Here is a 14,411-nt window from a genome sequence, read left to right on the forward strand (position 1 = left end):
ACAGATTTCCTCCCATTTCTCTCCTCCCCCTTTGCCTCTGTCTAACTTCCACCATGACTTCTAGGCTACCCCCCCCCCCCGCCCCCGGCGACCTTATTGTCTATGTCCATGGGCTATGCATATATGTATATACTGGAGGTCCGATGCCCACAATTCGTGCAAGAATAGGCCTTCCTTCCCCTGGCTGCCAACACCGGCTTCCCTCCAGCCATTGGCAGGCAGCCAGGACCTGGGTTTCCCTCACAGCCCCGGCTTCATCTGCAAGGACAGAAGGATGTCTGGTGTAATTAGCATATTACCCTTTATTATTATAGATTATTATAGACATTCTTTTAAAAAATATTTATATTGCTTTTGAGAGCGAAAGTGGAGAGAGAGAGATGAAAACATCAATGGTGGGAGAGAGTCACTGATTAGCTGCATACTGGATGCCCCGCCCCCACCCCCCTCCAGTGGGAATTCAGCTGGCAAACCAGGCTTGTGCCATGACCAGGAATTGAACCTTGACCTCCTGGTTCCTAAGTTGAGGCTCAACCACTGAGCCATACCAGCTGGAATATAATTATTTTTTAAATTCTCGCATGAGGATATTTTCCCATTGATTTTTAAGAGAGAGTGAAAGAGCCGAAACCGGTTTGGCTCAGTGGATAGAGCGTTGTCCTGCGGACTGAAAGATCCCGGGTTCGATTCCGGTCAAGGGCCTGTACCTGGGTTGCGGGCACATCCCCAGTAGGGAGTGTGCAGGAGGCAGGTGATCGATGTTTCTCTCTCATCGATGTTTCTAACTATCTCTCTCCCATTCTCTCTGTGGAAAATCAATAAAATATATTTAAAAAAAAAAAGAGAGAGAGAGAGTGAAAGAGACAGGGAAAGACAGAGAAATACAGATGTGAGGGCGGGGAAAAAAAAAAAGGACACATATGTAATACCCTTTGTAATACTTTAAGCAATAAATAAAATAAAATAAAATAAAATAAAATAAAATAAATACGGATGTGAGAGAAACACATCGACTAGTTGCCTCCTTCATGAGCCCCCACCTGGGCCTGGATCAGGGAGGAGCCTGCAACCTAGGTACCTGCCCTTGACCAGAATCAAGGCAGGATCCTTCCCTTCCCAGACCGACGCTATACCCACTGAGCCGGCGTTCCCATGGAAACGCATCCCTCCGCTTGTGATTGGTCCTTTACGCTCTTAGGTCCCGCCCCCCATCCACGCCGCCGCTCCGGTGTCGTTTCCGCCCAGGTCCTTGGTGACGCATGCGCAGAGAGACCCAGCCGCCTCGGCTATATCAGCCGGAACCCAGGCACTTCCTGGTAGATGCCGCTGGGGCCGTTGGTGCGCGTGGTCTTTGCAGCTGCTCGCGTCACTCGGATCCTGGGCTCCGCGAGCTGCAGGAGCCGAGCCCGCTCGCGGGCCAGTCATCATGTCGCGCTACGGGCGGTACCGAGAAGGTCAGAGGGTGAGGCCTGCGAGGCCATGGGGCTGGCGCGGCGGTTGGGAGTCGGTACTTCCGCGTACGTCATGGCTGCCTGGGCGCGCACCGTACGAAGTCGGAGGCGGAGGGGGCGGGTGTTGAGGGGAGTCGGGGAGGGTGGGTGTCGGTCTGGGTCAAGTTCCAGGTTAATCCCCGGCCACTTCCGGTCTCGCGCCCCGACCCCAGGCTGGCGCCCGGCCCCTGCTTGGCCGTTGCCTTGGAACCGCCGGGCGTCCCCCGCCCTCGGCTGCCATTTTGCGCGCAATCACGAGCGCGCACGGCGGCGCGTCTCCCGGCCGCTTTCCCGCCACTTTAGCGGAGGGTCTGGTCGCAGCCGGGAGGTGACGGGTGAATCAGACCCCGGACAGGACCGGCGGCTCCGAGCCACGCGTTCCCGTCCTGCGGCCCGGCCGAGCCGCGGGGCGGAAGCGGGGACGCGCCTTTTCCGCCCGGCGGCCGGCTGACTTCTCTCCCTTCTCTCGCGGCTCTTTCGGGCGGGCGCGGGATAGGACCGGGGCGGGCGCCCGGGGCAGTTGCCACGGAGGTGGGGAGCCGGTGCAGCCCTGCTCTTCCGGGTCCGGCCCCCCGGGCGGGCCCGCCGCTGCCTCTCGCCGCCTGGGTCCGCCCGCTCCCAGTCCCGAGGCTGCCGGGACTGCCTCCTGCGCGGACTGTCCCGCTCCATCTGCTCCCGTGCTTTCTGAGGCGTTTCCCCACCGCATGAAAGGGTGTCCCCAAATTCACGCAAGAAGTCATTTTGATAGAAAACACAGGTTTATCATTAAAATTTGTAATTTTTTTGTTGATTCATAAAGGATACAGTATCAGGCAGTGATGGTGAACCTCTGACACACGTGTCAGAGGGGACACACGGACTCATTTTTTTGGTTGATTTTTCTTTGTTAAATGGCATTTAAATATATAAAATAAATATCAAAAATATGTCTTTGTTTTGCTATGGTTGCAAAGATCAAAAAATATATGTGACACAGGGCAGCAGAGTTAAGTTAGGGTTTTTCTTTTTTCTTTTTTTTTTTAAATGTATTTTATTGATTTTTCACAGAGAGGGAGAGAGATAGTTAGAAACATCGATGAGAGAGAAATATTGATCAGCTGCCCCCTGCACATCTCCCACTGGGGATGTGCCTGCAACCCAGGTACATGCCCTTGACCGGAATCGAACCTGGGACGCCTCAGTCCGCAGGCCGACGCTCTATCCACTGAGCCAAACCGGTTTCGGCAAGTTAGGGTTTTTCAAAATGCTGACACACCGAGCTCAAAAGGTTCGCCGTCACTGGTCTAGGGTTATGTAGGGAATAGCATGTCGGGTAAATGGCCTCCACAGCTTTGCTGGCACATACGCACTCTTTTGTTGAAGTTTTCCATGACCGTTTTTTTGCATTAAATGTGGCTGAATTTCATTGATACAGCGCTCAGTTTCCTCCTTCAAGGCGTGGGTGGTCCTGGGCTTGTTGGCATAAACCTTAGACTTCAAAAAACCCCAAAGGAAGAAGTCCAACCGCGTTAAATCGCATGATCTGGGCGGCCAATTCTGATCACCAAAACGGGGAAATTACACGACCAGGAAATGACTCATGCAGGAATTGAACTGTTTCTCGGGCGTATGTGCAAGCAAAGCCGTGGAGGCCATTTACCCGATGTTCTATTCCATAAGATATTCTATTGCATACATGACCCTATACTGTATACTTTATGAATCAATAAAAAATTTACAATCTTTAATTATAAACCTGTGTTTTCTATCAAAATTACTTCTTGTGTGAACTTTGGGACACCCTTTAGAATGTGAAGAACTGTGTTGTACGCCCAGCTCTTGAGAAATGTGCCGACTTTGCTGGCTTTAAGACCACGTTCGGTTCCTGAGAAGAGCACAAAACAATGTTTGGCACGGTCTCAAGGGCGTGCAAAGAATTCGTTCAAAATTGGGTCACATTTTGCCTAATGAGTGTTCTTCTGTTTGCATTTTTAAACAGAAACTAAGGTGTATGTTGGTAACCTGGCGACTGGTGCTGGCAAAGGAGAGTTAGAAAGGGCTTTCAGTTACTATGGCCCCTTAACAACTGTGTGGATTGCAAGAAATCCTCCGGGATTTGCCTTTGTGGGGTTTGAAGACCCGCGAGATGCAGAAGATGCAGTTCGAGGCCTGGATGGCAAGTAAGTCAGGTGCCAGTTAGAAACTTCGGTTCATGAGGATAGCCTGCTGGGCTGGGTAACGAGGAGGTTACCCAGAATCCTTACACACCTGCGGGTCGCGAACAATGAAAATACATCCTGCATATCAGACATTTACATTAGGATCCATAACAGCAGCAACATTACAGTGATGAAGTAGCAACAAAGATAATTTTATGGCTGGGGGTCAGCACAGCATGAGGAACTGTATTAAAGGGTCGCGGCCTCAGGAAGGTTGAGAACCACTGGTCTAGAGGGAAATGTAAATAGCTAATCATTTTATTTGCTTACGAAAGGCAGTGGAGGTGGCCTTCAAAGGGCTACAGAGATAGCTGAAGCCTGTGAAAACAGGGATGGAAAGTTCCAGATCCAGAGGTCGTATGTATTTTTTTTAGCATTAGAATTTTGTTGCCTCTCTTTTACAGGGTGATTTGTGATTCCCGAGTGAGGGTTGAACTCTCAACAGGCATGCCTCGGAGATCTTATTTGGATAGACCACCTGCCCGACATCCCTTTGATCCAAATGATAGATGCTATGAGTGTGGTGAGAAGGGACATTATGCTTATTATTGTCATCGCGTTAGCCGACGAAGAAGAAGCAGGTACTTATTTTAAGGGAATGGTTGCTGTACTGGTTCATGAAGTAATTCTTTTATTAGCAAGGCAGAAACTATTTTTATATAAATTTGAATGTTGATTGTACAGGTGTTTTTTTACAGTTTTTGTTTAATTAAACAAATGTTAATATATTAATAACCTGGTCAAAACCTTGCAGGTTTCTTCGTTTGAGTCAGTCGCCTTGATTCAGAATGTCACGAGCCTTATGATATGCTGAGGCGCCTTGCAACTTGGACAATTAAGATCCTCCTAGTCCAGTGATGGCGAACCTTTTGAGCTCGGCGTGTCAGCATTTTGAAAAACCCTCACTTAACTCTGGTGCCGTGTTACATACAGAAATTTTTTGATATTTGCAACAATAGTAAAACAAAGACTTATATTTTTGATATTTATTTTATATATTTAAATGCCATTTAACAAAGAAAAATCAACCAAAAAAATGATTTCACGTGTCACCTCTGACACGCGTGTCATAGGTTCGCCATCACTGTCCTATCCCTTGAGGTGATCAGCGTAAGAGGGCAGATCTCCTCGAGTCATCTACACCTAGCTTCACCTTATTCTTTGTTTTGTTTTGTTTTAAATATATTTTATTGATTTTTTACAGAGAGGAAGGGAGAGAGATAGAGTTAGAAATATTGATGAGAGAAACATCGATCAGCTGCCTCCTGCACACTCCCCACTGGGGATGTGCCCGCAACCAAGGTACATGCCCCTGACCAGGATCGAACCTGGGACCTTTCAGTCCGCAGGCCGACGCTCTATCCACTGAGCCAAACCGGTTTCAGCACCTTATTCTTTAAAGGGCAGAAAATTTGAGTCGGTGATTGCCGTGACAGTAAATTTGGCTTACAATTGGGGCCCCCTCCAGTTTAGAGCGAGGAACACCAGATTGACCACATTTCCAACTAGAAAAATCTTCTCGCGTCAATCAAGCCTCACCTGGTTCATTTGGCTGTCAGTTTGATCGCCGTTAGATTGAAGAAAACATCTAGATGCAGCGATCGGCTACAGATACTTCTAGATCGTCTAGATCTACTACTAGACCATGGGCCAAAGAAGGTCGACCTGCAAACTTGCAAGGTTTATTTTAAATACACATTACAGTGTTTTATATTATGTAATTCTAAGATGTAATTCAGCCTTTAACAAATCTTTTTTTAGGTAGTTAAAAAAAAACAAGGCCCAGAATTTATTTCCAAATGAGATAGTAAATTTAAATAGTTTTGAGACTTGATTTCAGCAGAGGGACAGACACTATAAATACGAGTTGCCGTCTAACATTTTGTTACTTCCCCAACTTGAGAAATAGGTCACGGTCTAGGTCACATTCGAGATCCAGAGGTAGACGATACTCTCGCTCACGGAGCAGGAGCAGGAGCAGGGGAAGGAGGTGAGAGATCTTTAATGCACGTTTTTACGAGCAATAAAAAATACTTAAACTGGAGCTGGACCTAACCCTCTTTGATTTAATATTTAGGTCGAGATCGGCATCTCCTCGACGATCAAGATCTGTGTCCCTTCGTAGATCACGCTCCGCCTCACCCCGACGGTCTGGGTCTGGTTCTGTAAAAGGATCGAGGTATTTCCAGTACATACCATCCCCCGCTTATTTGTGTTTGGGTTGTCACGTCTTAATGACAAAAGAGAGTGTCTGAAGGACATGATGTGGCATGATGGGGTGAAGTTGAGACCTTAGAAAAGTGTTAGGGAAATAGTAGTGTACATATGGGTAAGCATGCCTTGTTTAGCCAGACACTGAAACACTGAAATTTAGGAGGTAGAAATCAAACTAAGAACTTCACCTCTGCCGAAACCGGTTTGGCTCAGTGGATAGAGCGTCGGCCTGCGGACTGGAAGGTCCCGGGTTCGATTCCGGTCAGGGGCATGTACCTGGGTTGCGGGGCATATCCCCAGTGGGAGATGTGCAGGAGGCAGCTGATCGATGTTTCTCTCTCATCGATGTTTCTAACTCTCTATCTCTCTCCCTTCCTCTCTGTAAAAAATCAATAAAATATATTTAAAAAAAAAAAAAAAAAAAAACTTCACCTCTGCCGAAGCCGGTTTGGCTCAGTGGATAGAGCGTCGGCCTGCGGACTGAAGGGTCCCGGGTTCGATTCCGGTCAAGGGCATGTGCCTGGGCTGCGGGCACATCCCCAGTAGGAGATGTGCAGGAGGCAGCTGATCGATGTTTCTCTCTCATCGATGTTTCTAGCTCTCTATCTCTTTCCCTTCCTCTCTGTAGAAAATCAATAAAATATATTTAAAAAAAAAAAAAAGAACTTCACCTCTTTTTACTCCCTTTGTAGAAGACCTGTAAAGGTGATAGAAATGAGTATAGAAAATAAGGAGCTGGCGGTACTATAGCTGATGGATGAGTCTCCTAAGTAGAAAATGCCATTGGGAGATACTGTGTTACAAATCTTTAAATGCAGAGATTTTAAGATAAAATCAAATCATATCAGTCTTAAATGAAACCATTTACTTTCTCTTGGATACTTACCTAACAATCTAGCTCATTGGGTATGGTAGAAGCAGATAATTAAAACGGTAGTTCCTTATTTATTTGATACTAGACCTTGTTGAAAATGTGGCACTTGTTGAATCTTAGACTGACACAAGGCAAGAGTGGCATCTCGCTCAGATTTAGCTTCTGTTCCGAGCCTGCCTAATGAGGTGCTCAGAAGGTGTGTAAGGAAATTTCCAGTGTGGACTAATTGGGATAATTTTTGTTTTTAAGATCTCGGTCAAGGTCAAGAACAAGATCCAGGTCTGTTTCACGACCAAGAAGCAGGTAAGGGTGAAAAGCTGAACAATGCTCTCGTTCTGTGGCACCAGTGTCCACAGAGTTCACAGTGTTCTGAGTTATCGAGGCTTCAGGTGCCAACTCTAAGCCTAGGTGTTGAGTGGGAACACGGTACCTTGTTAATGAACTGAACTTTAGAACTTCATTTGTACGCGGCCTCTTGTGGATGATGTCCTGGACGAGGGAGTGTCAGGGTGCAGTCAGAAAGCAGTTTGTAACCTTGGTGTTAGAGGCCCTTGTTAGAACCTGTAGGTGCAGGGAGAAGCGTTCTGAGATAGGTGAGCTTTCGGCAGATCAATCCTGATAAAAGCAGTTCATTTTATGAAGGCGAGTTGGAAGATGGGCTTTTGTTAGCAAAAGGTGATGGGCATTTTTTCCCCCCAGTTTAATTGCAGCCTGACATTTTAATTTCAGGACAATTTGGGGGTTCATTTCATGATATTGTGACTGTAAGAAAGGGATTGGTTAGTACTTTTTCTTAATAGAATTTCTCGTGTTTTGACAGCCGATCAAAGTCCAGATCTCCATCTCCAAAAAAGAAGGTAAGCTAAATAATTTGTTGCCAAATTTTAACTGTCAAATGTGGCCTCTGCAGGATTTGTTTGCTTCCTGCCTACTTTGCAGGCTTTGATTTTGAACTCGTTGGAGAATTGGTGCTGTATTTATAAATACTAAGTTTCTTAAAGGGTTGCTTTTCCTGCTTCATTATCACCTTATACTTTCATTGGAAATATTTAATCATAAAAGGTCAGAATGACAATCAAGATGTGTTTAGTCCTGTGAACCCTTAATTGTATAATTTCGTAAGACACATGCTTTCCCCACACATAGGTAAAAAGGAAATGAAGAAAAATTTGTAGGTTGAAATCTTGAAAGTAAACTATTATCTGTCTAGTTTAGTGATGGCGAACCTGTGACACGTGTGTCAGAGGTGACACGCGAACTCATTGCGGGTGACACGCACCGACAGACGAAAAATAGCATAATTCAAATATTTGTCTCTCGCAACGGCCAGAGTTGGGCATCACTCGGGGAATATTATTACTCACGTTACTCATGATCAATAATGCAATTCTGAAACCGGATGGAAACATGTCCATGGGTGTTGTGTAGCAAAGACACATAGTGAAAACATCCAAGACACATTGTTCCAATATTGACACGAATATAAAAAGGTTAAGAATTGCACTATAAAGAGATTAATCTTTACTCAAGACATTTTATTTTTACCCGAGTGACAAAATGCCCAATTCTGGAAACGGCCTCGTTATTGTCAGCATGTGCCTCCGGTAAGCTTCCCGTGCGTTCTGTGCATTTGGCAAACGGACGCAGTTAATCGCCATGTTCGTTAGGAGACAAAGATATACCGTGCAACAGTGCTCGACGAGACATTCTGCGTGTGGGGTAATTGATTACAGCACCTTATATTTGTTGGTTATACATACTATCTTTGAATTGTTTTGCACCAGGAGTCAGTGCAACAACACTGCAAAAAGTTAATAGGTAAGAAACCTATCAACCTTTTATAAAAAACGCCGTGATTTATATTTATTTATTTTTGCAGCCTTGTGATGGAGAATCAAAAGAATAAAAAAGCAAGATTGAATGATAAAGGAAGTGGAAGTAGCAGTATCCGAGCCTTTAAAGACACATGGACCGAGATATACGGGATTGTCGACAGAAAACAGATCATTGTGCATACTGTGTAATGAGACGGTAGTAAGCAGAAGGTGGATTGTAAAGAGACATTTTGAAACTAATTATTGTCAGCTCTTGAAAAAAAGTATCGATGAAAGGAAGGAATACATTTCTAGGCAGCTACACACCTCTATAAAAGTCAATCAAATCCCATCATTACATTTGTAAGATGCTCTACAAATTTAACATCAGCAAGTTACTGTAATGCTCACTCCATAGCTCAGCATGGAAAAGCCCTCAGTGACAGAGAATTTATTAAGGAAACATTTCTAAGATGTGCACCAGCTCTATTTCACGATATGAAAAATAAAGATTGTATTATTAAAAGAATTTCTGAGTTACCACTCAGTAGAAATACTATCAAAGACAGAATAATAGGTCTTAACAAAAACGTACAACATCAATGAAAAAAAGACTTAAATAGTTGTAAATATTTTTCTGTTTCTCTTGATGAAACGACTGATGTCACACCAAATGCTCGGTTGGGCATTATTGCTAGATATTCTGATGGTCTCACTATGAGAGAAGAGTTGTGTGTGTCCTCATTGTGGGAAGTCCTTCAGAGAACACCGGAGCGTTCACCCTGGATAGAAGCCGTTTGAGTGTGCTGATTGCGGGGAGGCCTTCCGTTTCAGGTCCCCCCTCATTCAGCACCACAGAATTCCCACTAGAGAATAGCCGTGTGAGTGCAGAGAATGTGGGCAGTCCTTCCGTCAGAGGTCTTGCTTCCGTCAACACCTCAGAATTCACATCGGTGAAAAGCGTTTAAGTAGTTTATGTCAGAAACGCTTTGGGGCAGTAATCATCCCCTTGGCCACAAGAGACTTTAGAGAAATGCCGGTGACTAGTGATTGTGGGGAGTCTTTCGGCCAAAGATCTAAACTCACGGAAAACCCCGGTGGTCACACCAGGGAAAGCATTCAGTGTGCCGGGAACGTTGTATTTTTTCTCACTTAGAATGACGCCGAAGGAGGCGCTTGGCGTCGCGTTTACCGGAATGTAAATCCCTTGCAGTGGAACATAAGACCGACTACCTCACTGACTTCCAGCTGCGAGTTTGTGGTGGGAGAGTTTCACCCCTTAGCACCCGGCCCGCCAGAGGAGCCTGCGTCCGCCGCCCCCCGCGGGCGCTCAGGGGAGTGCGTGCTGCGTTCTCCCTTGTGCTTGAGAGAATCATGAAGACTCTGAGCTCTTGGCAGGGTCTTCATGCCTTTACCCCTGACCAGGGATGGACCTGACCCAGGGTCCACGCAGGGCTCCCCTCCTCAGCTAGGAAGCCCTACCTCCTTCAGGGACGTGGCGGTTCTCGCAGTACGGTGTGATGAGTTCCTCCGGGTTCTGATTCACCAACCTGCAGACTCCTTGCTCCCCTCTGTTCCGGTGTATGATATTTCGTAAAGGTGTGTTTTTTTTTATTTTGTACCTTTAATTTTATTTATTTATTTTTGGTAAATCCCTGGGATGATTTGAGAGGAAAGTTGTGCTCTGTCGGCGTGGAGAGGCGAACAGATCTGGTGGGTCCCAAGCTCTCTGTGCTCTGGAAGGCACGTAGCAATCGCAGAAAGTCACTCCTTGTCCAGTATTGGCCGATGGTTGTGTTGCTGACCAAGGCCTGGAGGGAAAGTGTGCCTGGCTTTGTGGTGCGGATTTGCGGTCTGGGTGCCTCTGTTATCGCCGAGGGCACTCGTCGCCCAGAAGATTAGTTCCCTATTGTGCTTCTGGGAACAATACGGATTATATTTGCCATTCCCCGTGCATCCGACATAATCCTCAGCCGCGTTCAGGAAAATGCTTCCCCACATACTGTAGGGGAGCCCTGTGCCGTGATGTACGGTTCACAGGCTGGTGCCATTTGTTACAAGACTGAGGGCACCCTGACCGGTGTGGCTCAGTGGATAGAGCATCAGCCTGCAGACCGAAGGGTCCCGGGTTTGATTCCGGTCAAGGGCATGCACCTTGCTTGCGGGCACATCCCCAGGAGGAGATGTGCAGGAGGCAGCTGACCGATACTTCTCAAGTTTCTCTGTCATCGATGTTTCTAACTCTCTATCCTTCTCCCTTCCTCTCTGTAAAAAATCAGTAAAATGGTGTTTTTTTAAAAAAAAACACTCTGGTGGAACTACACTTGGGTCCGAAACCCTGTATTCATAGTGAGTGGGAAATGCTGCAGTGAGTTAGGTGACTAGCGCCTCGTCTGAACGTTACCCACGCATGTGCCGGGGCCTGTGGCCTGTGTGGCCTTGGTGTGGGGGTATTCTCAGGACGTCCCTTGACTGTTTCCTGCAGCTGAAGTCATTTTTAGGGGAAATTCTAAAGATTTGTGTCCTCTTCTGGCCTCTCTAGGGTGTGTGTGCACCTCAGGGTGTGGTCAGCAGGCCAGACCTCAAAGCTCGAGGAAGGGTAAGCCTGTAGTCAGTGCCAGGATGCGGCATCTGTGACCCAGTCAGCACTCCTGTGATTCCGGGGGCCACAGTTCCCTGCTTGCCAGTATTTGCTGCCACTGAGGCAAGGCTGGTCCTCCCAGGAAATTAGAGGAGAAATGGTAGAGCCCATATAGGGTTTCCATTTTAGTTTTCTAACAAGACAGGGATATCTGGGCCTTCATTTGGAAATATTTTTAAGTCTTTCTTTAGGTAGAGTTATAGCTGACATGCAACAAAGTGCAGTTTTCTCGTGTGTACTGTTTGGTGAGCTGGATGGATGGCTAAAGCTGTAAATCCAGCACATGTGAAAGAAGCATTTCTCACTCATCTACAGCTTAGGGCAAAGTAGACTTACCCAGGTGAGTATGCAAAACACAGAATTTATTCTCTCTTAATTTTTTTTAAAAATATATTTTATTGATTTTTTTACTGAGAGGAAGGGAGAGGGACAGAGAGTTAGAAACATCGATGAGAGAGACACATCAATTCAGCTGCCTCCTGCACACCCTCCACTGGGGATGTGCCCGCAACCAAGGTACATGCCCTTGACCAGAATCGAACCCGGGACCCTTGAGTCCGCAGGCCAACGCTCTATCCACTGAGCCACACCGGTTTCGGCTAAAAACATTTTTATTGACTTCTCAGAAACAGGAAGGGAGAGAGAGAAATGGAGATATTAGGAAGAAACATCGAACTGCTGCCTCCTGCACGCCACCTGCAGGGCATCCAGGCAGGTGTGTGCCCTGAGCTGGAATGGAACCCGTGACCTTTCAGAGCAAGGGATGGTGCCCACCCCGCCTCGGCTCACTGGCAGGGGGGAGTTTCTGCTTGTGTTTTTATTTTTTAATTATTGTATTAATTTCCATGCCAACAGCTCTACACCTGCTTTGCCACACCCTGTATTTACCTCCTCCCGCCCTTTCATCATTTCTCTCCACCTTCCCTGGCCCGCCATGCATTGCTTTTCCTTCCTTTGCAAGACCAGTTCATATTTTCCCTAGTTTTATGGTCACCGGACGGTGTGTAGTCTTTCACAAATACTGGTCTTCAGCTTCACAGTTACTTTGAGATCCGAGCGCGAATGCTTATGTGAGTAATTATGTTTCATTGCTGAGTACGCCGATGTTCTGTGGGCAACCACTTGATCCATTGATCTGTCTGTGGTTTTTGTGATTTCCATGTTTGGGGCATTAAAAATAAATCTGCTGGGACTATTGCGTTCAGTTCATTCCATAGATGTACGTTTTACTCACCTGACTGTTGCAAAATAGGTGAGTCTTTTACTCTTTATGATAAACAGAACTGTGATCTAAAATCGTCCTGCCCTAACTGGTTTGGCTCCGTGGGTAGAGCGTCGGTCGGCCTGCAGACTCAAGGGTCCCGGGTTCGATTCCGGTCGAGGGCATGTACCTCGATTGCGGGCACATCCCCAGTGGGGGGTGTGCAGGAGGCAGCTGATGGACGTTTCTCTCTCATCGATGTTTCTAACTCTCTATCCTTCTCCCTTCCTCTCTGCAAAAAATCAATAAAATATATATTTTTTTAAAAATCGTCTTTCCCGCCGAAACCGGTTTGGCTCAGTGGATAGAGCGTCGGCCTGCGGACTGAAAGGTCCCAGGTTCGATTCCGGTCAAGGGCATGTACCTGGGTTGTGGGCACATCCCCGGTGGGGGATGTGCAGGAGGCGGCTGGTTGATGTTTCTCTCTCATCGATGTTTCTGACTCTCTATCTCTCTCCCTTCCTCTCTGTAGAAAATCAATAAAATATATTTTAAAAAAAATCGTCTTTCCCTTTGCCTTCCCAGTCATCAACAATAATGACAGTTCTACTTTTTCCACAATCCTGCCAGGACACGGGTTGCAAACTATTTTTAAATTGTAGACTCGGAAATAAGTATAGTGTGATCTTGTTTTGTTTTAAATCCATTTCACTAAGAAGTTTTTTATGGTGAGTGTTTCTTCGTGCATTTATTTAGTAATACGCTGACTTCACCTCCTTTGTTGAAATGTATGGTCAGAACCTTTTGCCAATTTTTAAAATGAATTATTTTAGTCAAGAGGAGGTAAGTGCAGCAACTAAGACATATATTCACTTCACTCATTCCTCAACGACTCAGCTGACTCCTTTGCAATTTGGCACTATATGATTTGAATGTAGGACGCAAAATTATTTTTCACAGATTGTGTCTTAAGTGCAATTTACTAGCAAATCCCACTTGTACGATACACTTACCAGCTCATCTGCGTTGCTAACATTCTTCTCTGTTCTAAGTCTTCGCATCCAATAGAACATTAAGTGAAGTCAAGGTCTGTAGTACTTGTCAGGTTTTTTTCTCTCTCATCATTGCCAGTTTGAAACTGCCAAAATAATGGCATTGAACGTGGGCCTGCTAAGATATTTTCAGTAGCAAATCATTATGTTTTATTTCCAATGTATACCTGCGGACTGAAGGGTCCCAGGTTTGATTCTGGTCAAGGGCATGTACCTTGGTTGCAGGCACCTTCCCAGTGGGGGGTGTGCAGGAGGCAGCTGATCGATGTTTCTCTCTCATCGATGCTTCTAACTCTATCCCTCTCTCTTCCTCTCTGTGAAAAATCAATAAAATATATTTTTTTTTAAAAAAACTAAAAATGTTTATATTTTCTAGAGGGAGAGGGAGAAGTAGAAATATCAAAGATGAGAATCACTGATCAGCTGCCTCCTGCCTGCCCCCTACTGCGATTGAGCACCCATCCTGGGCATATGCCCTGCCTGAATTAACCAGTGATCTCTCTTTTTTTAAAAATATATTTTATTGATTTTTTTACAGAGAGGAAGGGCGAGAGATAGAAACATCGATGAGAGAGAAACATCGATCAGCTGCCTCTGCACATCTCCCACTGGGGATGTGCCCGCAACCCAGGTACATGCCCTTGACCGGAATCGAACCCAGGACCTTTCAGTCTGCAAGCCGACGCTCTATCCACTGAGCCAAACGGGTTTCGGCAACCAGTGATCTCTTGGTTCATGGGTCCAACGCCACCTGCTGAGCCACACATTTCCCCCTTCCTGCTCCTCCTTTGCCTCCCACTAACCTGCCTCCATTGCTTGTAGGAGCTCACCACATTATGATGTGTCCATGAGCTATGCATATGGATATACTTTAAGTATATATACATACATTATATATATATATTGTATATATACAATATTATATAT

The 14,411-nt window shown here is 45.9% G+C and overlaps 1 protein-coding gene across 2 annotated transcripts; it reads left to right on the top strand.

Annotated features, from left to right (window-relative positions):
- The first annotated feature begins 1,278 nt into the window (after positions 1–1,278).
- LOC132216468 (serine/arginine-rich splicing factor 7-like) lies at positions 1,279–11,097 on the top strand. Of its 2 annotated transcripts, XM_059665682.1 has the most exons (8): positions 1,279–1,454; positions 3,469–3,649; positions 4,093–4,269; positions 5,598–5,678; positions 5,766–5,867; positions 7,026–7,079; positions 7,597–7,633; positions 8,656–11,097. In XM_059665682.1, exons 1-8 carry the CDS (start codon positions 1,427–1,429, stop codon positions 8,680–8,682), a joined length of 687 nt encoding a protein of 228 aa, XP_059521665.1. In that variant the 5' UTR covers positions 1,279–1,426; the 3' UTR covers positions 8,683–11,097. The 2 variants fall into 2 exon arrangements, with proteins under 2 accessions (XP_059521665.1, XP_059521666.1); XM_059665683.1 differs by lacking the exon at positions 3,469–3,649 and having other exon boundaries at positions 1,306–1,454; positions 5,592–5,678.
- The last annotated feature ends 3,314 nt before the right edge of the window (positions 11,098–14,411 follow it).

This window comes from Myotis daubentonii, chromosome 15, assembly GCF_963259705.1.
Source record: "Myotis daubentonii chromosome 15, mMyoDau2.1, whole genome shotgun sequence".
Classification (NCBI taxonomy): domain Eukaryota; kingdom Metazoa; phylum Chordata; class Mammalia; order Chiroptera; family Vespertilionidae; genus Myotis; species Myotis daubentonii.

Coding starts and splice junctions, on each gene's coding strand:
- LOC132216468 (XM_059665682.1), top strand. CDS start 1,427: ATGTCGCGCTACGGGCGGTACCGAGAAG. Junction 5,679..5,765: donor AGCAGGAGCAGGGGAAGGAG/GTGAGAGATCTT, acceptor TTTAATATTTAG/GTCGAGATCGGCATCTCCTC. Junction 7,634..8,655: donor CTCCATCTCCAAAAAAGAAG/GTAAGCTAAATA, acceptor TTATTTTTGCAG/CCTTGTGATGGAGAATCAAA.